This window comes from Tiliqua scincoides, chromosome 9 (genome assembly GCF_035046505.1).
Source record: "Tiliqua scincoides isolate rTilSci1 chromosome 9, rTilSci1.hap2, whole genome shotgun sequence".
NCBI lineage: Eukaryota > Metazoa > Chordata > Lepidosauria > Squamata > Scincidae > Tiliqua > Tiliqua scincoides.
In genome coordinates, this window is record NC_089829.1 from 14,984,803 (window position 1) to 15,006,493 (window position 21,691).

Sequence of the window (21,691 nt, forward strand, 5' to 3'; positions counted from 1 at the left end):
AGACTTCTTATACAAAGGTCATTGCTAGCCCTGATTTTGCACTCCCAGTACAAAAACCACATGTTTATTATGGCTGATAAGTGACCCGAATGTAGATTGTTGGATCCATGAAATATAAAAGCATGGTTGCAACTGGACATGGAGAAAGGATCATCAGACCAGTTGTGGGTGATATGTCTGTGTGCAGTCTATGCATTCAGCATTGTGCTGACCTCGTCTCTGCTGTCACAGTTACATGTTCTGAACATACAGTGACAAGAGACAGAAATCACCACAGAAATAAAGGGACAGGTGAGGTTCCACGTTTGGGCCACAAGTCTTTTCTAAACCCAGAGTGTCTATGAGCACACTTTGAGTATATACTCAGTCCTCCCACAGCTATCAGAGGGACTCTGTGGCACAAGACCAGGTGCACTGCTTGGAAGCAAAACTCACTGGGTTCAACTGGGCCAAGTCATTCTGCATCATTTTTGCCACCTCCATGCTGGACATTGGCTTGACTCAGTCATGTTCTTGGCATATAGGGCTTTGGCTGAACCCTCCATGTTAGAGCTCTCAGCTGGCCCACCTCTCTCTCCTCTTACAGGCTTCCTTTTCCATCTATCTCCCCTCTTTTGAAGCCAGAGAGTGGGAGGAGGAGGAAGAGGAGCAGCAATGGCAATGGCTGCCAGGTGGCGGAGGCAACAACTGAGAAAAATACTAGATAGTCTGGGGTCATTCCTGGCCTGGGGGGTATTTTTTAAGAGCTGAAAGGCACGGTATAAATATATAGAGCACTAAATGGAACCAACAGTGTCATCTAAGTGAGTGGCCATCACTGCCGCCCATGATGGTGAATCCCATAAGCTTATTCTACACTGAGAACCTTGCTGTGGTGGAGGACAAGTGCTCATATTGGAGGAGAAGGAGAAATTAACCAACATGCCCCCCCCGCCCCATATCTGCCAGGAAGCAAGCAAGGTCAGAGAGGAGGCTCACGTTGGCGGCTGCAGCAGCAGGCAGGCATTATTTGTGCTGAGGTTGTAACCAGGCAAACAGTCCCCACATTTCGCATCTTGTGTTTCTGAACCTGCAAGAGAAAATATTTGGGGACAGGTCACACAGAGGCATACCCATGCATTTGCATGCAGTTCTGAGCCTTCCCCCCCCCCACTGTCCCCAGCACAAACAAGGGGCAAGCACTGCTGTTTGATTTCTCACTGCTCAGGTAGACTGCTCCTGCTCCAAAGCTATTGTACACACCCACACAAACCCATCCTTGCTAGTTGGAGCTGGCCAATGGCATGTCTTCTGATGTGGCCCACTAGCAATGCTCCATGGCTAACCATGCATTTCGGTATTAGATGAGGTTGTCCCTCTGCCTCACCTGCTGCCCTTACTAAGCCTCTGAGCAGCCTGCTGTCCTGCTTTGACTCTGCATTCGGAGCAATCCAATCAGATTTATGCACCCCATTCCCCAAGAGACACTCACTGGAAGGAGACCAGAACAGAGCAGTCAGTCATCAGCCTCTAACATTAATCGTGGCTGCTACTAATCTGTTGCGCTCCCCTAAATCTCTGGTGCAGCCACATTTGGAGAACTGTATCCAGTTTGGGTCACCACACCTCAAAGAGGGTGTTGGAGAGCTGGGACAGGTGCAGGAGAGGCTGGCCAAAATAATTCAAGGACTGGAGCACCTTCCTTGCAAGAAAAAGCTACAACATCTGGGGGATTTTAGCTTGGAGGCAACTAGAGGGGGAATGGAATAAGCCTGGGGCTTCTAAAATGGTCTAAAAGGGGCATTAGAGAAATTCATAGAGGACAAATCCAGCATTGGCTACTGGCCATGGTGGCTCAATGCACCCTCCAGGTTCAGAGGCAGTCTACCAGTCCGAAAGGCAGGCGCAGGCAGGCCCCACCCAAACCATGCCGGAAAGGATGCTCACGTTTTCTGCCACTCCTTTCTTGTTTACGTTGGTGCCCCCACACCCTCAGCATTGCCATGTCTGCCTCCACTTCACCTAAACAGGCTGGACAAACCCAGGCTGCTTCAGAGGAGTGACAGTCAGAGGAGCAGGCCACAGGGGAATGAGAGGCAGAGCTGGGGAAGGGGAGGGGTTGCTGCCACGGTCCATCATTCTTCTGGGAGGGTGAAGCAGCAGCCTCTGACAGAGGAGGAAACTGTGCAGAAGGAAGGTCCCTGTTGGCCTGATCCTCGTCACTCTCATGCTCCTTCAAGGACAGCAAGCAAGAGGATGATTAGGGCAGTGCCAGAGGGAAGATACCAGCAGGGACAGCGGGCTGGTGGAGGCAGCAGACACCGCCAACTCTAATCCAATTTCCTAAGCAGACACTTCATCCAGCCTCATGAGAGGACTGGCCTTGGTTGCAGGGCAAGGTAATAGTGGGCAAGGAAACTGCGTTCATCTCCTGCCTGTGTGTCTCCCACTTGGTGGACCACTGTGGGAAATGGGATGATGGACTAGACAGGGCCATCTGTCTAATCCACTTTAGGCCACTGGAGCTCAGCTGATGCAGGCAAGGAGCAAGTGTCCCTAAACTAGAGGCATCTCTAGGATAGAGCCTGAGAGGCACCTGCCCCAGGTGCTACAGCAGGGGGGAACACATGACTGCCCCTCTGGCTTTGCTCTAGTTATGGAGCAGGAGGCTTCGTGCTCTCTGTTCCTTCTCCTCCAAAGGGGAGCCTCCTCAGGGAGCACAAAACCACCGCAGCGAGCACCCTCTCCTCCATGGAGAACCAGAAGTGATGTCACAATGTCACATTGTCACATGACATTGTGGCATCTCAGGTGTTGGGCTAGTGAGTTATGCCTCTACCCAAAACATTCTATTCCTGATTTGGGGGTTCCTGATCCAAGTACTGGAAGCAGCACCAGGGCCGACTCACAGTTCCTCTCCATTGTCTTGTTTTCAGCCATGCAGGGGGTGCAATTAAGGCAGGTGAAGTCATCGCAAGGACCCCGTTTTATGTTGCAGTCTTTGTACTGTCCAGGCTTGCAGCCGCACTTCGTGTTTGAGTTGGCTGTGCAGTTCTTCTCCACCACCTGATCATCTAAAGCCAAGCTAGATTAATTATTATGCTTTGCGTCGGGGAGGGGGGTTGGCCCATCCATGAGGTGCCCTAAATCAGTCCAGGCAGATTGGTGGAGGGGAGGGCACCACTAACTGCCTGCATCTCTTACTCCACCTTTGCTGCCATGCCCCTTGAATTTGAGAAGGAAGCACAGGTCAGGAAGTATGGAGGAGAAGAAAGCAGAGGGGAGGGCTAGGCTGTCTCTGGTGTCTGGTCAAGGGGGCAGCATTTGGTGAAGCCTGTGGCATTGCAGCTTGGGTCAGCCAGGCAGAGCTGTCACCTTGCCTGAAGCTTTTTCTGGTGATGTCCTCCCCTGCAACTTAGTGTTGGACATTCCTGGAGGGAATGGGTGCTGACTTCAGGTCAATCCTGGAGGTCAGGGATTCTCCAGCTAGGGCTGGGCTACACACCAAGGAGTGCAGGAGGAAGAGAGGCAGCAAAGGAAATGAAAGGGGGTACCAACATATGGGCTTCCAGATCTTGGGTCAAGTTCCAGATGCCCCCCAGTAGTGCAAAGGGATGAAGCAAGAGTCAGGCTGCGCTTCCACTCCCCTGCATCCTGTGCCCAGCGTGCCAAGCCCCCCTCTGGCTCCAGCCCATCTGGCCCCCAAATTGACCCAGTTCCCCAGATTCTCACTCTCGCATGTCCTGCACAGGAGACATTCTTTGTAGAGGAGGTACGATCCGGTTTTGCACATACATGAGCACCCTGGATCTCCTGTTCTGCAGCCTGATGGTGATGTGACCTGTTCTGCAATGCAAATGCCACCAGTCATATTTGACCACCACCACCCTGTTCCAGGCAGCCCAGAGCATGTGGCACGTGAGAATCGAACACACAAGGAAGTCATCAGCTGCCTCACCTGATGGGCACTGCTTCTGCACTGTCCTCTTCAGCCGGCTGACATGCAGTCTCTCATGGTTGCCACCCGTTTGGTTCCTTTGCCTCTTCAGTTCTCGGAAGACCCACCTGAGCCCCTCCTTGCTCTCATCGCCTGAGATTTGGGAGCTGCCAGCTGAGACCAAGAGAAGCATCAGGAAGACCTGCACAGTGGACAGAAGTGGGGGACAGAGCTTGCTGGTGAAGTGGCTGCCACAATGCTGTGAGTGGCTTGTTAGGAGAGGCTCAGGGCCACTTCACACTTGCTATTTGGGGTGCACACCTCAAAGTCACAATGGGAGAGAGCCGTGCACACAGGTGTACTGACCTTGCCCTGGACATGGGGGGGCCAAACAGCCCACTACAGTGAGATCCAGAAATGTGGGGACCTAAGTGGTGAAGCCAAGACTTCCCTGAACCTGCAGTTGCATAACAAATGCATCCCCCTACCAAGCAGTGCATCAGCCACCACTGCCACAGTACTTCCTCCTATGTTCAAGGTTTTAGAAAGAAAAGGACAACAGTGTGGAAGAGGAAGTGTGGGAAGAGAAGAGTGGTGGGCTAGTGTGTCTTCAGGGACACACTCCAGCCCACCCCTCTCTTCTCTTCCACACTTCCTCTTCCACTCCATCCTCCTTTCTTCAGTCCAAGAACTTGGAAGATCAAAGACCTGCACATCGTTGGGGGGGGGAGGAATTTGGCATGCTCCCTCAAGCACTGGGGGATTCCCTCTTTGCAGGTTCTTCCTTGAAGAAGAGGCCTCTCACTATCTATGATTGTACAACCTGTGGGATTATCCTGTGGCCTGGTGTCCACCCCTTCACCAACTCAAGAGCTGCAGTGATGGATCATGCCCAAGTAGATCCATCTGGTCCCACATCCTGTTGCCCTTGTCGTCCAATCAGATGGCAGCTAGAAGTGTAAAAGTTGGGCTTGGTGGAAATGGCTCTCCCCTGCCATTTGTGCCCAGCACCTGGCATTCATGGGCAGACCCATGATGCTGCCTTCTTTTTTTTCTAATGCCACTGGAAGCCTGCACACTACCCTCACAGCAGGGTAAGGTGGCAGAGTCCTGAGCTGCTAGAACAAACTGTACCGCATTAAAGCATAGTTGGGGAATGGTTGGTTGGTTGGTTGGCAGCCTTCAGTCTCGAAAGACTATGGTATAAGGTATAAGCCTACAGCACCCGGTATTCCCAGGTAGTCTCCCATCCAAGTACTAACCAGGCCTGACTCTGCTTAGCTTCCGAGATCAGATGAGATCGGGCATGTGCAGGGTAACAGTCACATCATATTTATCACAGAGAGAGAGAGAGAGAGAGAGAGAGAGAGAGATGTGGGGACCATCCAGAAAAGTTGCACACACTCAGAATCTGACATGGGACAGACCATGCTGCTACTTCAACATTTCACTACCTCATGCTGCCAAAGGGTCTATCAGGCCCAAGCTAGCACACCTTGAGAGAGTGAATTCCATGGGTGACTGATGCATTGTGCGGATGAGCCCTTGCCCCACAAGGTGGCGCTGCTGCATAAGAGCTAATTTTCCTTCAGGACAGACCAACCCCTCAAAGCAAGCATCTAGCAGGCTGTTTCCCCAGCCACCCTACAATCCCAAAAGGCACCTTCATTCACCCCATGCCACCCTGGGCAGCCATAGCTATTCCTAATCCTGGCACATTCTGACTCTGTGAGATCCAAGAGTGAAGCATTCAAACCCTTACGGGAGAAGCCACAGGGACGGACACCTGCCAACCACCCTTCTAGTTACACCACATATCGTCCCCATCTCAGTTTACACAACCCCAGGGCTGGCCTGCAAGCTCCTGGCTCTCATGTCTCCTGCCAAATGTTTCAGGAAACAGCGCAGAAGAGGAAGTGTGGAGGAGAGGTGAGTAAGAGTGCCAAAGATGCTCCAACCAGCCACTCTCCTCTCAGCCACACTATCCCTGGGAGCATGGATGAGAGTGGAAGTGTGGGGGTCAGAGATGTGCTAGCCTGCCACACTTCTCTCCTCCATACTTCTGCTTCAGCTCTGCCCTCCACTTCCTTTGCCACGCCAGTGAGTGGGAGGAAGGGTCAGTGAGTGGGAGGAAGAGGAGTGGTAGAAGCAGGTGATAGGGCTGCACTCTCCATCTCAATTGGCCTCATGGATAGGCCAGCCCTGTGAGGGTCAGAGCCCCCATCCCTGCTAAGTTGCTGTCCATGTTTTGTTCCTGTTTCTCCTCCTATCCCACAATTTGGGATGTGCTTTATTAAATTCTTGTCAATGAGAGCTGTGAGAGATATCTTCCGGGTGGGGGGGCTGATGGAGTGTCTCTCCCATGCACATTCCTTCACATGCACGTTATGGCCCCGTAAACTGATGGAGCAGACCCTTCCTCAATGTGCAGCAACACTGAGGCAGGGCAGTCTTGAGCAGTGCTCTTTGGCCTCAGGGTCGGCCGGAATAGGTGCGCCCGTTTCCATCAGTGAGATATTGGAGGCTACAGTGTGGTCAATGCGGAAACTAAGATGGTAGATAGGAATCACTTTTCCGCACTATTTCTGTACAAAGTTTCCAGCAAATTTTCACACCTTATCACATTTATCTGGTTATTCAGGGGAAATATAACTAGCTGTGAGCTAATACACCCACTTGTACCCTCCCTGTGCCAGCAGCCCAGACCCAAAGCCACGTCACAGTGGTGGTGTGGGAGTTGCCAAAACCATGCAATACTCTGCTAACATTCTCCAAAGAAGCACCACACAAGATGGTGCGCTCACTAACCCAGGTGCTTGCTTCTCAGACCACCATGGGTCTTTAGTTGCCCTTCCATAAACCACAGGTGATTGCTTTTAGCAGCTGGCCCCTTGCTTGTCTGAGTCTGAAAAAAAATCTTCCTGCCATTTTTAATCAACATCCTGTCACTGAAGGGATGTTATCAGGACTTAGTAGGTCTGCTTGTGGTTGTGGTGGCCAAAAGTACATTTCAAATTCGAGGATGCAGCCTTGTAAGGTGCAACAGAGAATACTGTCGCCCACCTCTCCACTCTCCTCCGCACTTCTGCCACTCTTCTCTCCCTGGAAGTGGAGAGCACTGAGGCGGTGGCTCAACAACAGGCTTGATGTGGCCCATGCAGCTGCCCAGCCTGTCAAGCATAGAACTTGACAGAGAAGAAGGTCGCAGAGATCCCACCCCCCAACTGTGGGAGATGTCCGTCCCCCCATATATAGCAGGCATCTCTGGTGACAGAGGCTGGATTCACAAAAGAGGACCTTGTAGAAGTTGGTAGAGCAGAAACTTTTGGTAGACACCAAACTTTTCCGAGTGGTGAAGACCAGAAGTGATTGTGAGGAGCTCCAGAAGGATCTCTCCAGACTGGCAGAATGGGCAGCAAAATGGCAGATGCGCTTCAATGTCAGTAAGCGTAAGGTCATGCACATTGGGGCAAAAAATCAAAACTTCGCATATAGGCTGATGGGTTCTGAGCTGTCTGTGACAGATCAGGAGAGAGATCTTGGGGTGGTGGTGGACAGGTCGATGAAAGTGTCAATCTAATAGCAGCAACTGTTACCCTGCACATGCCTGATCTCATCTGATCACGAAAGCTAAGCAGGGTCAGGCCTGGTTAGTACTTGGATGGGAGACCGCCTGGGAATACCAGGTGCTGTAGGCTTATACCATAGTCTTTTGAGACTGAAGGTTGCCAACCAACGTGCGGCGGCAGTGAAGAAGGCCAGTTCTATGCTTGGGATCATTAGAAAAGGTATTGAGAACAAAACGACTAATATTATAATGTCGTTGTACAAATCGATGGTTAGGCCAAACCTGGAGTATTGTGTCCAGTTCTGGCCACCGCATCTCAAAAAACACATAGTGGAAATGGAAAAGGTGCAAAAGAGAGCGACTAAGATGATTACGGGGCTGGGGCACCTTCCTTATGAGCAAACGTTACGGCGTTTGGGCCTCTTCAGCCTAGAAAAGAGGAGCCTGAGGGGGGACATGATTGAGACATACAAAATTATGCAGGGGATGGACAGAGTGGATAGAGAGATGCTCTTTACACTCTCACATAACACCAGAACCAGGGGACAACCGCTAGAATTGAGTGTTGGGAGAGTTAGAACAGACAAAAGAAAATATTTCTTTACTCAGCGTGTGTTTGGTCTGTGGAATTCCTTGCCACAGGATGCGGTGATGGCGTCTGGCCTGGACGCCTTTAAAAGGGGATTGGACAAGTTTCTGGAGGAAAAATCCATTATGGGTTACAAGCCATGATGTGTATGTACAACCTCCTGATTTTAGAAATGGGCTATGTTAGAATGCCAGATGCAAGGGAGGGCACCAGGATGAGGTCTCTTGTTATCTGGTGTGCTCCCTGGGGCATTTGGTGGGCTGCTGTGAGATACAGGAAGCTGGACTAGATGGGCCTATGGCCTGATCCAGTGGGGCTGTTCTTATGTTCATATGTAGGAAGGGAAACTTTGTGAACATTTGAGTTTGGCCCTCACATTTCTGTAACTGAGTGGCAAGCAGACATCTTCAAGGGAAGCCTTATCTGCCATTTTGGATCATTTTGTATTGGTGAACTCGTTCCCCTCCTCCTCATCTCTCCTTTAGTCCCTGGGTTTGTCTCTCCCTCCGCCACCATCGAAGTCCCCGAACCATTTCCTTTGAGAGACATGAGCATATCAGGCAGTGCTATCTCTTTGCCTTCCTGAGATGCTTCTCTTTCCACACTCAACCCCTCTCCCCTTGAGGCTGCTGTGACAGAGCACTACCGATAGAGCTGCCCCCAGGCCTGCATCCAGAAGAATAGCCAATATCCTATCCCTGCAACCAGTGACAGTATGGGGAGGGGGCCCAAACATTGCACAGAGACCTTGCAAAACATCAATACAGATTGCTTAAGAAGTTTCAAAGGTCTACATTGCTGTAATGTAGCAACTATGAGTGGAGAATCACGACTGAACTCGCTCAGTGGTGTTAGGCAAGTCAAACTCTCAGCCTCAGTCTTTCCCAGCTGCAGTATGGGGAGAATAGTACTCAACTTACCGAGTTGTTGTAAAGACAACATCAAGATAATACCTGTGGAGTGTGTTACATGCTCAGAAAGCACTAAACAAGCATTAAAACTTATTAAGCCTGTCCAACTGCAGGTGCAATACGAACCCCTTATGTAAGGGAGGTAAGGGAACAAACATTCCCGTACTCTGAAGAGGCCTCCGTGAGTGACACCCAACTGCAAGATGCTCCCATTGGCACCACTATGCCAATGGGATCCCAACTCCACATGTCCCATTGGCACCACTATGCCAGTGCTGGAAAGCACTGACTAAAGGGGTTAGGATTGCGCCCTGCATTTATCAGCCAAAACAGGGCAATGGGAAGACTTCTCCCCCCCCCCCCGACACACACAAACACTTCTCAAGCAGCAGTCAGTGTCCTGCCTCCCTGCCTTTCCATCTAGTGTCATAGTTTCACTACATGTTTCACCTGACATTCTTCCACATGGCGTGCTCAGTTTACATCCCTCATTTTATCTGCACAACGACCCTGTGAGAGAGTTCAGGTTTAGACCTAGCGAAGGGCCCAGATCGCTCAATGAACTTCATAGTCGAGGGGGGATTTGAACCCGAGTCGCAGAACTCTTAACCGCTGTGCTGCACTGGCTCTGAGAAACGGGCTAGAGGCTGGCTTGTGTAATGAAAGGGGAGCATTCAGTGAAGGGCCCATCTGTGGGGCTTCCCATGCACAGTGCCTGCCACCTCACAACCTCACCCCCTGCGAGTTCTCCCTTATCCGACAAGATGGGTTGAGCACCCCTACCATTGTCTGAAGGACATAGAACTCTGCCTTATTGGTGAGTAAGGGTATTGAGGGTTGGTCTGCCTGTGTGGCCGACTGAGGGAGTGGGGTAGCTCCTTGTGCCCACTGGCCTGCCTCCCACACAACCCCACTCCTTTTGTTAGAAAGTGAAGAGGGGAACGGAGCAGAACAGGAAGTGTGGAGGAGAGGTGAGCTACAGTGTCTCTGAGGGGCAAAAGTGGTCCTCTCTCCTCCCTCTTGTACTTCATTCCTTTTCCAGTCCAGGGAGCAGCAGAGGCTGCAGGGTGTTGGCCCTCCAAGTAAGGGGCATTCTAAATATGGGCCTGGACCTGAATTCAGGAATGGCTTAATTACAGACAGAAATCCTCCTCGAAGACTTTCCTCAATGCCAGCCTCTTCTGAGATCAACACAGCATGCAGCTTCATACTGAGTCTGCCCCTTGCTCCACCTAACTCGGTACTGCCTGACTCTGACTGGCAAAAACTCTCCAGGTTTCCAGGAAGGGGAGGTCCTTCTCAGCCCTGCCTGCAGAAGCTCCCAGGGGCTGAGAGATGGTTACTTTAGACTTCTCAGGTGGGAAACCACCACCCTGTTCACAGCATTCCCAGCTATTGTTCACTGGTGTCTCATCTCATCTGCGTCATTTTTGGCTCAGGCGTCCTTTTCGGCAGAGACCCAGCTTTGTGTTCCTTTTGCTGTGTAAACAGCTTTGAGGCCTTTCAGGCTGTTGCTGTTGTTGAAAAGCAGCAGAGAGATAGTCTCACTAATATCGAAACCGCAGAGACACTTGGCATGCAAAGCAGGTGCTTCCCCACCTGACGACGGCCCCTTCTCGATATTGTGCCGGCTCAACCGCACATGAAACGCCATAGGAAGGATGTGGCTCCATTCTAAAGCTTGACTGTATCCCTATGTCAAGCCTTCCTTGCTGTCCCTGCTGAGAATTCCACCCCACGCAGAAGCCACCCCTGGAAGGCACAGCAGCTCCAATTCACAGGCCCTGATGGCCAGGAGGGGCAGCCCCTCCCCAGAGGCAGAAAGTAATCTGATAGAGCTCAGAGAGGGCCTGCTGATTGGGATCTGTGCCTTCCCCCACTCTCAATAGGCTTCTTGTGGGTGTTTCCTCTCCTCCCTCCCTCCACATCTCCACTCTCTCCATTTTCAAAGGGTGACCTTGGAAAGCCCCAAAGATTGGCCTTTGCCAGGCCTCCACCTTCTCTGACCTTTTCTTGTAAGTTCCTCCTCCACCCGGCAAGGACAGAGTGGGAAGGAGTTTGCATGACGTCTGGTACCATCACAGCAGAAATGAATCTTCTCTATGCCCCCCTCCCAACTTCTTCCCTGCTGAGAAGTGTTGATGTGTCACTCATTTTTTACTACAGATCTGAGCATCAACTTATGGCACTTGACAGTTGCCCGTGCTTGTTTTCAGCATAGGTACAAACCCGGGTGCTTAGATTCCATCACGCTTGCAAGTGTGATGGACAGAATTCAAGCAGGGTGTTTTGATCGGAAGCAGAGGCTCATTTCTCAGTAGCTGGGAAGCATCATGATCTTGTGTGCCTAAAAACTACACACCCCTGCTAAATTCCTTCCTTATAACTGATTGGCTGTCACTCATTCCTGTGCTACAGTATTCGGGGACACTGAAGAGCACGCCCTCCACCCCTGAATAGGCTCTTCTTGAGAGGTACGTGCTATGTGAGCTCCCATCTGCAACTGCCGGTCTTGCTGTCAAAGGCAGTCACCCTCTGGTCCTCCTGCCACACACCCATGTGCTAGCTTGCATACATGGCCTGTGCATAGGGGTGGCCTATTTTGGGACTTTCCTCTCACCTCCTGTGACGGCACAGCAACCTAAAGGGGATTCTTCACCTGCAGCCAGGTCAGCCCTGTGCTGACTTGTTGTCTGCCTTCAACTTCTTCCCCAGTTGACAAGTAAACTAAAAAGTAGACTGTGAAGCCCACCTGATTCCTAGTGCTGGAAACCTCCCTCCCTCCCATGCTCAGTCTCCCAGGGAATGCCTGGCAGATGTCCAGGGGTTATAAAAAGTGGAGTCACGCGCCACTTTGCTTGTCTCTCACCTGTTCCATCCAGTGGAGCACCTGATGCTTTGCCAGCCTGGTTGGGTGGTGGGTGCAAGATCCTAGACTAGCAAGGGGATCCTAGGGGCAAGATCCTAGACTAGCTCCAGCATTCAGGGTGGGCAAGGACTAGAAAATTTGCAATTCAGTTCTTTTCCACCTGCCTTCTACCCTCCATGCTAACAGCTGCCCTCACTGGGGCTCCCACCTCCTCCATTACCTCCCACCACCTCATTTTTTGCCTTCATTTTTCCTTCTTCACCTTCTCCCTGTGCTGCTTCTTCTGAGACACTCTGCTCCTTTAACCTTTAACAGGTTGCCCTGTCCTCTTACAGCAACAACCATTGCTTTGAAGGGGGGGCACATTTTCCCCAAAGCAGCCTCCTTTTGTCTGGCTGTCACAGGTAACGTGGCGGCAAGAACTACCATTCCAGTTTAGGCCCAGATTGACAAGGCAGGAAAAAATGTGTGCCACTCGCTAGGCCCCCTGCCCTACATCCATCTTCCCAACTACCATGATGCTCTGACAAGCAATGGCATTTAGTCCCAGCAGTCAGACAATATTTGGGCCGATGCCATTGCAGGTCAAGGGGCAGGATCTGACCCCTTGACCTACAATGGCATCGCTCAAATGCTGTACTCATTTCATTCAGTCCACCAGTTCACCGAGGTGAACAGGTGACTGTCACACTTGGGTGGTGGCTGTCCTGGTCTTCCAGTTGCAGTTAACATTTCAGGGTCAAAACTCCAAACAGAAATTTGTCCAGTTGCTTCCAATGTTTCTCATAGGCTAAGGTGCAGCCCTCAAACCAGACCCTTCTCCCCTGCCTCCCACACAACTACATGCCAGAAACAAGCCCCCTTCTTATCACCCCTCTCCAAATATCAAATAACTGAAGTCTTTGCTTGCTTGCTCAGAAGTAAGTCCCACTGTGTTCATTGCCCTCCCAAACACTGTTTTCCTTCTGGTTTGGGAGCTACATGACATACAATTCACTCAACCAAAACAGCCAGGGCAACACCTCGTAGGGACAGATACCACTGCCCCCCCCCCCGATCCTGTTCTTTTCACAGAGGCAGCTTTCCCCGTTGCTGCATCGCTGCATTTTTGGTGTGTTGCTTTGGTTGATCTATTAAACTTAAAAGCACAGGAGCCTGTCCAGCAAAACAGAATGACAAGCCAACTTTGTCTGCCACAACATGTGGGACACAAGGAGGGAATGACAACCCAGCTTTAGACAATAGCATCCCACAAATTCAGCAAGTCCATAGTCTGAAACCACAAAACTGGAGTACCCAAAGATCTCTTCCCCCCCACACATACACACAAATAATACTAGGATTGCCAACTATTTCACCAGTGCCAACTCCTGCGCTGTCAACTGCCACTTGATCTGCAGACATCAGCAGGTGATCAAACCTATCCCTCCATTGCAAAAAGTTCTGCTTGCTGATTTCTACAGGGCTGACAACTGTTAATGACAGAGGAGCAGACCACAATAGATTTTTCCCCATTGGTTGGCAACCCAAAGTCCACAAAGGCAACACAGAACCATTTGTCATCTTGCCGCTTTCCTTAAGGTGCCTGCGAAACCAGCTGTTGTGTGGCATGACTTTCTCCCAACGGCCTTCTCCTCTGTGTGCCTCCGTGACTGTTTCATATCGGGACTTACCACTGCAGGAGTGAAGGGCCAGTCCCTCATCGTTGAAGCCCCAGGTGGAGGGTGAATGACTTTGTGCGCTCCCTAGAGGAAGTGTTATCAGGAGATCCATCCGGAGATGAAGGCCAGCACGTCATGGAACACCCAGCCACACAGAAACCGGGGAATCCTCAGTGCACAGTGCACTTCTTCCCAAACCATGTCACCAACTGACAAGTGAGAAATGAAGGCAAAGCCAGACTGCTGAGGTTTTTACAGGAGCGAAGGTGGGAGGTAGAAATGTGTGTTTCGGGCAAATATTCTAAGTAAGCATGCAAATGCTGGAGGAAACTCCAGGGCTGACTGGTGGGGAGGACAGCAGGCCACTGGGACCATTGACTGGCTGCAGGGTGCCAGTCACCTCCCCTTCCCGTCCCCAGAAAGCTGGGGCTCCGCCCATGTGTGTCATTGGTGTGTCATTTTCTTTTTCAGTCCACAGCAGAAATGAGGAAGGAACCCCCTTTTCCGGAGGAGAAACTTCTTAGAAAGATCTCTGAATGCAAACCCTCACCACATCAATCTGGAAGTGAAAGCCCACCCAACCAAGGTGCAGGCCCAACAACAACCATGCAGGCAGCCTGAGCGGCTTCTTAGGAGGGGCCATTCCACTGCAACGCTTCAAGGGAACCAAGTGTATGTGTGTAAAGAACTTGGCCTGCAGAGTTGTCACTTCCAGGAAAATCAGGTATTGAGGCGTGAAATTGCAGGTGGGAACAGAGATGGCTGGTCTCTTACCATAACGCCTCCTTTGCCTTTCTAAGGTCAAATAAAAGAAGGAATGCCTGCAGGGGGAATGATCTGCAACCCACTGGAATCCAAAATCCTCAAGGCAAAAGAGGCTCAAGGCTTGGGGTGAGTGTGACCACATTTGGGATGGCATTGCTGGATCCAAGCTGTGTGGGACTCCAGCGCACTGTTGCCAAGATGGAACCTCAATTACTGTGGCTTCTCCACTCACTGTGCTACAGGAATGGGGGGGGGGTGCAGCTTGCTCTGGGTCTGACACCCTCAAAGCCCCCATTTGGTTATTCTGCCTTTCTCGGTGGGCCTCCTATGCTTTTAAATGCTGCACGATGCAGCAGCCTAAACTTCATCATACAAGTGTGAATATTTTTCCTGTGGTTTTAAAAGATGAATTTTTTTTTAATGCCAACATGGGGCAGGTGACAGAGGAAGTCAAACCTGTTGGAGGCTTGCCTTTTACACAGCTCCTCAAGGCCCCAGAGCCCATCAGCAGCATCTCCTGGGCCTCATCTCACACTGTCAAATCACAGGAACGCAAAAGTCCTGCTGAATCAAACCAGAGGCCCATCTGCAGCAGCATCTACCCAAACAGATGTCTCCAGCTAGCCTACGAGCAGGGCAGTCCTCCCCTGTGGTTTGTGCCCTGCACCAATTATTCAGGGTAGACTGCACCTGAACATGGAGTCTCCACTTAGCCAATATGATTAATAGCCACTAATAAACCTTCCCTCCTCCTGATTTCACCAGTTTCTCCTTAGAACGCCATCTAAGTTTGTGGCCATCGTTATCATCCGGAAGCAGTGTGCTCCATAACCTGTGAGTGGAAACACCTGGCCCCTGTAAAAGACGACAGGGCAGGTTCCTTTTCACATAACCACAACTCTGGCCCCCATCAGAAGAACACAGAAAGCTGTGGTTGGAAGATCCGGTCTATATTTAATCTTTTATCCATTATGCCAACATCACAGAGTAGGAAAATGAGCATTATGGGAACTGCAGAAACCAACAATCCCCCAGTACCAGCAGGGAATGTGGTGGATTGGTACATGGGGGGGGGGGGGAGGAGACACATCAATATGCAAAGTGGTATAAAATGACCTGGGCCTATGAATGCCTCGTCAGCTTCCCAAGAGTGTCAAATGCATGTCAGGGAAGGGACAGGGTACGGGAAGCTGGACCCAAGGGCCGGAGTTAAGCTCAATAAATACGCAACGTTGTGTAAACACAAAGAAAAAGATACATCAGCCTGCTAACTTTGCACAGGAACATAGATTTCTTTCCAACAGGAAGGAACCTGGAGAATCTCTCCCTCTCTCTTTTTCCTTGAGCCCCCACTCACCACTGCACAGCTCCTGATGTCAACAGGCAGAAATGGATTATCTCTTTTGGCTTGGAGGAAACTGGAAACAGCACCGCCCCCCGCCCCCAGAGAGAGACCCAGCAGGCCCAGGTGCCCCCAGAGGGTATCTGCCCTCTTCTGATTGCCAGGGGGCTTCAGCAGGTGAAGGTTGTTAGGGACCCTCCATTTGCCACAAGTGCAGGGAGACTGACAGCATCCACAAGGAAGATTGAAGCGCTCAACCTCCCACCCTCTGGGTGTGCAAGGGAGGAATGGGTAGAACTAAAGAGGATGGAGAGCAGTGGGCTAGAAGATCCTCTCTTAGGAGGCACTCTAGCCACAGTTCTCCTCTCCCTCTTTCATTCCCAGGCCAGTTTGCAGGAGGAGCAGAGGTAGCTGATGTGCCATCAGATGGGGGGGGGGGGAGATTTGGCACAAGTCTCTCAGTCACCAGGAGCGTTTCGGAGCAGCCCTGACTTCTAGGCAAGAAGGGAAACTTTGATACATCACTTCCTGAGCCTGAAAAGATGGCAGTTCCCTGTGCTACCCCTGCTTTCTGCTCACTATCCCCACTGCTCGTCACTTGGTTGTGCCCCTGTGCTTCCTTGGCTTCTGCCAGTTCCCCTTGGGCCTTTTCAACTCACCCACCCTTTCCTAATCCTGCCTCCTTGTCCCACAACCAACCTCGGCCCTCATCACTCTCTTTTTCCTATCCTGGAGTTTGTATTTCTGGCACGTCCATGTGACCTTCGCTTCTCTTCTCCTTCACAACATTCCAATTCCCTCTGCAGTCACCCCTTAGCAGCCCACTTGGATGGGATCAAGACACCCCAAGAGCATGGCATGGCCAGAAAATGAGGCACTCTTGGGGGAGTGGAGGGAGCCCCGGGTGAAGCTGACACAAGGCCCCAAACAGGGCTGGATGTCCTGCATCTCCATTCTTGCTGCCATGATCTCCCTTGATACCTCCCATGGTGGGGCAGGTGGGTGGCTCATAAGAACCTCAGCCCTGGTGTATCAGGCTAAGGGCCCATCTCATTCAGCTTCCTGTATCTTACAGGGGCCTCCATCCTGGGTCCAACCAGAGCACAGTAAGTAGACATGTGAGGCCATCCGACACCTGAGGCTTGTGAAGCTTCATGTTCTCCAAAGGAAAAACCCTGGCTGGCTGAAAAGTTACCAATCCCTTGTGTCACTGACGTGAAGGCAAAGACGGACACAGCTCCATCGCTGGAAATAACAATAACCCCATCGGTTGTGCCCCATAAGGCTGCCAAGATGGTCAAGACTGCAGCCCCTCCATCCCCCAAGGCCTGCTTTGAGGTCATGCAGAATGGACACCCCAATGACTTCAGGTTGGAAGCCGACGCAGGATAGATAGGTGGAAGGGCTGTTCACAGGTTATAGAACAGGTGGCAGTTCGGAAGATCAGGAGTCTCTCCGGGTTCACTTCCTTGGTCTGAACGCAAGTCAGGTGAGAGGTGGCTGGACCACGAGGCGGCAGCATGGAAGATGGGTTGATCTGACTCAGGGGCCATGTCCGTGCTCATGCGCAGCAGCACTTTCAGGTGGCTCACGTCCTGTGCTAATTAGCAGAGGAGGAATAAAGGTTTGTCTGGAGGTGGAGCAAAGGTGCCCTCGTCTCAACACTGTACGAGAGAACTCTCCAAAGTGCATTTTTGCAGAAGGACCCCCTTGGAAGTCCTTGTTGCAGGGGGCACAACTGACCCACAGAGCCCAGATGGAGCATCAGAAGGCCCTACAAAGTGCCATGGAGGGAGTGCTGCCAAGAGAGTCCTTGTGTTGTCCCAGAGTTGTCGTTGGGGATGGGCATCTCTCACCTCTGCCATCGTGCTGCTTCTTGCACACTTGTGCCCAAGTTTTGGGGTCACAGTACACATAGACCCCATGCACATTCCCACACGCACACACATATACAGACACATGATGTGCATGCTTGTCAGGTCCCCCCCGCACAGGTGCAGACCCTGTGCAGACCCTTTGTCCTTGTGCCCACTTCCTGGCTATGCTGTGTGCCACCAAACAAGGAGTGGGCAGGTGAGGGTCTCTGACACCTGAGGCTTGTGATGCTACATAGTTTAAAGATATGTGGTACTTCTGGAACCAGAGACCGAAGCGTCTCTTCTTCTCTGTTGCTTTCTCCAAGGATTTCATACTTCCCTGTAAATGGAGAAAGAGAAGCAGACAAAAGGTCATTCTGGCACTCTTCCTTTGGTTCAGTAGCTTAAAAAGTACAAACTTTGTCCTTACGATCTGCCCTGGAAGCCCTAATCCAAAGACACTCTATACATGCTCAGGGGGGACTCTATTCACAATTTCCAGAACTAGTTCTTGGCTTTGAAATATTCAGCTCAGGGGAGCTCCACAAAACAAATAGCAAAAGCTTCCACTTGGCCACTCTCCTCTCTCCCACACTGCTTCCCCTCCCTTTTCTAATCCAGAGCGGAGAAACTGTAGCCCACCAAACTCATTTCCTCTCCACACAGTTTCTCTCTTTCATAATCTAGACCAGGGATGCCCAAACCCCAGCCTGGGGGCCATTTGCGGCCCTCAGGGACCCCCAATTTGGCCCAATCTCCAATGAGACTGGCCCTCCAAAGACTTACTGGAGCTCGTGCTGGACCAATACAACTGTTCCCAGCATGAGAGCGACTGTTCAACCTCTTGCGTGAGCTGCGGGCCAAGGGTTTCCTCCAATGCTTGCTGTTTCACGTCTGTGAAGCAGCAGTAAGAGTGAAGGAAAGGCCAGCCTTGCTTTGTGCAAGGCCTTTTATAGGCCTTGAGTTATTGCAAGACCATCATTCATTCATATAAGTTCCATCTCTAACATATTCATTTTTGTGAATTTATTCAAATTTGGAATGTAAATTAATTCTTTTTTCCCAGCCTCCGACAGTGTCAGAGAGATAGTGTAGCCCTCCTGCCAAAAAGTTTGGACACCCCTGTCTAGACCACCATGCTCATGTCCTTTTCACCACATGGCTTCCCACTTCCTTTTCTAATCCAGTGACCAAAAGGAGGAGTGGCCACAGCCAGCACACCCCTGAGTGGGTGGGTGTGGGGGGGGGCTCTTGACATCCTGTGTCAGACACAAAGAGGCGTTGGATCAGTCTTAGGATTCACAGGCCAAGGCAGGGCTTTAAGTTGCAAACTGACAACTGTTGCGGCACGCAGCAGTTTCCCTGCCTGCCTGCCTCTGGACGCAGCTTGAAGTCTGGGAAAAGGGGTGCTCAGCACACCTGGGGGCCACACCCTGACCCCAAGCACATGTCTCCCTGGATCCTCCCAGTGGCACTCACGAGGCAGTGAGGGTGGAGTTGAGGAGCAGCGTGGTGCGGATTCGGTAGAGCTGCGCCAGAGTCAACTTGCGGTGCTGAATGGCCTGGGGATCTGACAGAGTCCGGTGGGCAGTGGGCAGCTCTCCCCCTGGGTGGCAAAGGGGCTGGGGCCCTGCTGAGGCGATGGTCAGCACTGGAGACACGCGAACCCCCGGCGACAACAGCTCCTCGGCTTCTGATAGCTCTGAAGTGCTGCTGTTGTTGCTGCTGCTGCTGCTGCCGGCACCCCCCACTCTGCCAGCCCGCTGGCCCCTGGAGTCCTGAGTCCGTGGAGAGCCCAAGAGGAACATGGCTGGGCAGAGTTCGGAGAGGCTCCTGCTTGGGGTCAAGTGCAGCTTCAGGGAAGCCGGGACCAGCTGCAAGAGATTGGCCTCCGACTTGGACTTCAGCACCTTGGCCTTGGCAGGCAGCAGCTGGACCGGAGTCTGCCTGCGCAGCTTTGGAGAGCCGGACCGCTGTGAGGGGACAGCGGCACACCTGACCTCGTCCTCCACCGCCTCCTGCTGCCGCTGCCGCTGCCGCTGCTGCCGCTCTGCAAACTCCTGGAGGGACGTGGGCGAGAGGGTCCCATAGGCGCTGTCGATGGAGGCCGAGCGGCAGGTGCCGGGCTCTGGTTTCAGGCAGTGGTTGGTGCCGGTTGGGAGGCCCTCACACAGCTCCATGGTGGGGGTGGTGGAGGATGCCGTGGTGCTGACGGACGCCTCATCTGACTGCGAGCTGAAGGGGCCTCCCTCAAAGTCGGGCGAAGGGGGCCCTTCGCTGGCGTCCACCACCACTACAGAGATGGTCTCAGTGGAGCTGTCCGAGAGGCTGCAAGGCAAAGCGAGTTCTGTTTCACGGCTACTGCAAGGTCATTTCCTCCCTGGAATCCTTTGAGGAACATGCTGGTCAAACTCTGCTCCTCTAATGTTCTTTTTAAACAGGGATCAGACACACTGACTACTCTTAGCTATGAGGACTACAGACCTTCCACGTATGCCTTTGTCTGCCAATAGGTGGGTTTCCAGAGGCATCCGGCTGGCCACCTGCAGGGGCTTCCTCTGATGAGGAACCAGCTTTCCCCACCCTACACACTTACCACTGTTGCGAGTCCAAGCTGCTGGTGGTCTTGCGGAGGATGGTGGGGGAGCTGGCCGCCGAAGTGCTGCTCTCACCCTCCTCTTCCTCATCCTCTTCCTCCAGGCTCTGCAGCTGCTGGCTCCGCTGGTGCTCCTGAAGACGCAGCCTCTGGAGCATATTCTGTAGGGAGGAGGAGGCAGGTGGGCATGGGAAGAATACAAGGGATCGGGGCCAGGGTAAAAGAAACAACATTATTCCAGAACGGCTCGGGGAAAACACAAGAGACGCGAGAGAGCAGGAAGAAGGGGAGTCCTGCCTCAGTGTCTAGCAGCAGCTCCAGGCAAGGCTTGCTAAGACCCCTGCCTGTCTCATGACCAGCCTGTGTGAGCAGCTGGACCAAGGACCTGTCCCAAAATCTCTCTTTCGGCTCCTCCAGCCCAGCTCCTCCCACCCCATCCTACATCCAACTAACTACCTTTTACCTGTGCTACAGACTCCCCACACTCCCAAGGAGCTCGGCACTCAGCTTGTGGTGGGTGCACACACACACACACACACACACACACAAACGCACGCACACACACACAGCCCCTTGGAAGAGAATCCTTGGCTCTCGCAGGGCTCACCTGGGCGTTATAGAGGGCTTCAATCCAGCTCCGGCACAGCGACTGACCGCTGGCCTGGAAAGTGTAGGCACACACGGCGCTCCGGAACTCATTGAGATAGATCAGCAGGAAGGAACCTGGTAAGGGGGGAGGGGAAGCAGGAGAAACATGAGAGTCTGACATCAGTGGTAGCGTCTCCTGTGTATGCATTGGTGACAGGAAAGATGCAGGGTGGGATGTGGAGCTTGACACAGAACCTTCTGAAAAACTTCAGTTTCCTTTTTATTCTTTTTAATCAAGTTTCTAGTCCTTATGGTAGTAAACCTTTGATGGGTGAAATCCCAGAGAACTTCCTGAATACATTTTTAGCAGTAGTCACTGCTAAACAGTGACTAAACAGGGAGCTATCCTTGCCCCCTTTTTGCAGATTCCTTCATTTGCACAGTGTGTGCAGAAGAAAGGGCTTTTCCGTGGTGGCCTCAGGGACGTGGAACTCCCTGCCTCAGGAGATCTATTTGGCTCCCAGTCTCTCACCTTTTCAACATTCAATAAAAGCCTGGCATTTTCAATAGGACTTCAATGACCCGCATTTGCAAAAGCAGGATACAGGAGATTAAAAGACTATCTGCTGCCCTGGAGAACCACTGGAATTAATTCTGGACCTCATATTCCCTGGGGGATGGAAGCAGATGCCCTGCACTGCCGCATACGTGCTGACCGAAAGGGGAAGGTGTTTTGAGGGAGGGGAAGCACTGATAGCGCACGTGCACTCCTCACCGGTGTCCTTCAGATCCCGACACACCACCCGGTCGATGAGCATCGGCTGGCGGATCACCTTGGTGCGTTCAGCTTTCTTCACTGGCTTGGTGATGAGGAAGAGATCCGTGAACAGGAAACAGTAAACGTCCATCTGGAGAACACCATGGATGCAAAGGCATGAGGTGGAGCTGACATGTGGGACTGGCAAGAGAGCCATCAGCCCACCTAGGAGGGCTAGACCACCTCAGACTGCAGCAGAAAGATGACATGTTT

At 52.0% G+C, this 21,691-nt stretch overlaps 1 protein-coding gene and 2 pseudogenes across 1 annotated transcript in view; 1 reads left to right on the top strand and 2 right to left on the bottom strand.

Moving 5' to 3' along the window:
• Nucleotides 1-5,129: 5,129 nt before the first annotated feature.
• Nucleotides 5,130-5,246, bottom strand: LOC136660961 (5S ribosomal RNA; annotated as a pseudogene).
• A 2,248-nt stretch (nt 5,247-7,494) lies between these two features.
• LOC136660970 (5S ribosomal RNA) lies at nt 7,495-7,614 on the top strand (annotated as a pseudogene).
• An 11,338-nt stretch (nt 7,615-18,952) lies between these two features.
• Nucleotides 18,953-21,691, bottom strand: part of PLEKHG5 (pleckstrin homology and RhoGEF domain containing G5) — a 46,636-nt gene continuing 43,897 nt past the window's right edge. Inside the window, exons 18-21 of the mRNA XM_066637468.1 lie at nt 21,437-21,569; nt 20,681-20,796; nt 20,074-20,234; nt 18,953-19,805 (exon numbers count right to left, since the gene is read on the bottom strand). Coding sequence (XP_066493565.1) covers nt 18,953-19,805; nt 20,074-20,234; nt 20,681-20,796; nt 21,437-21,569 — 1,263 coding nt within the window. The remainder of the gene's footprint in view (nt 19,806-20,073; nt 20,235-20,680; nt 20,797-21,436; nt 21,570-21,691) is intronic.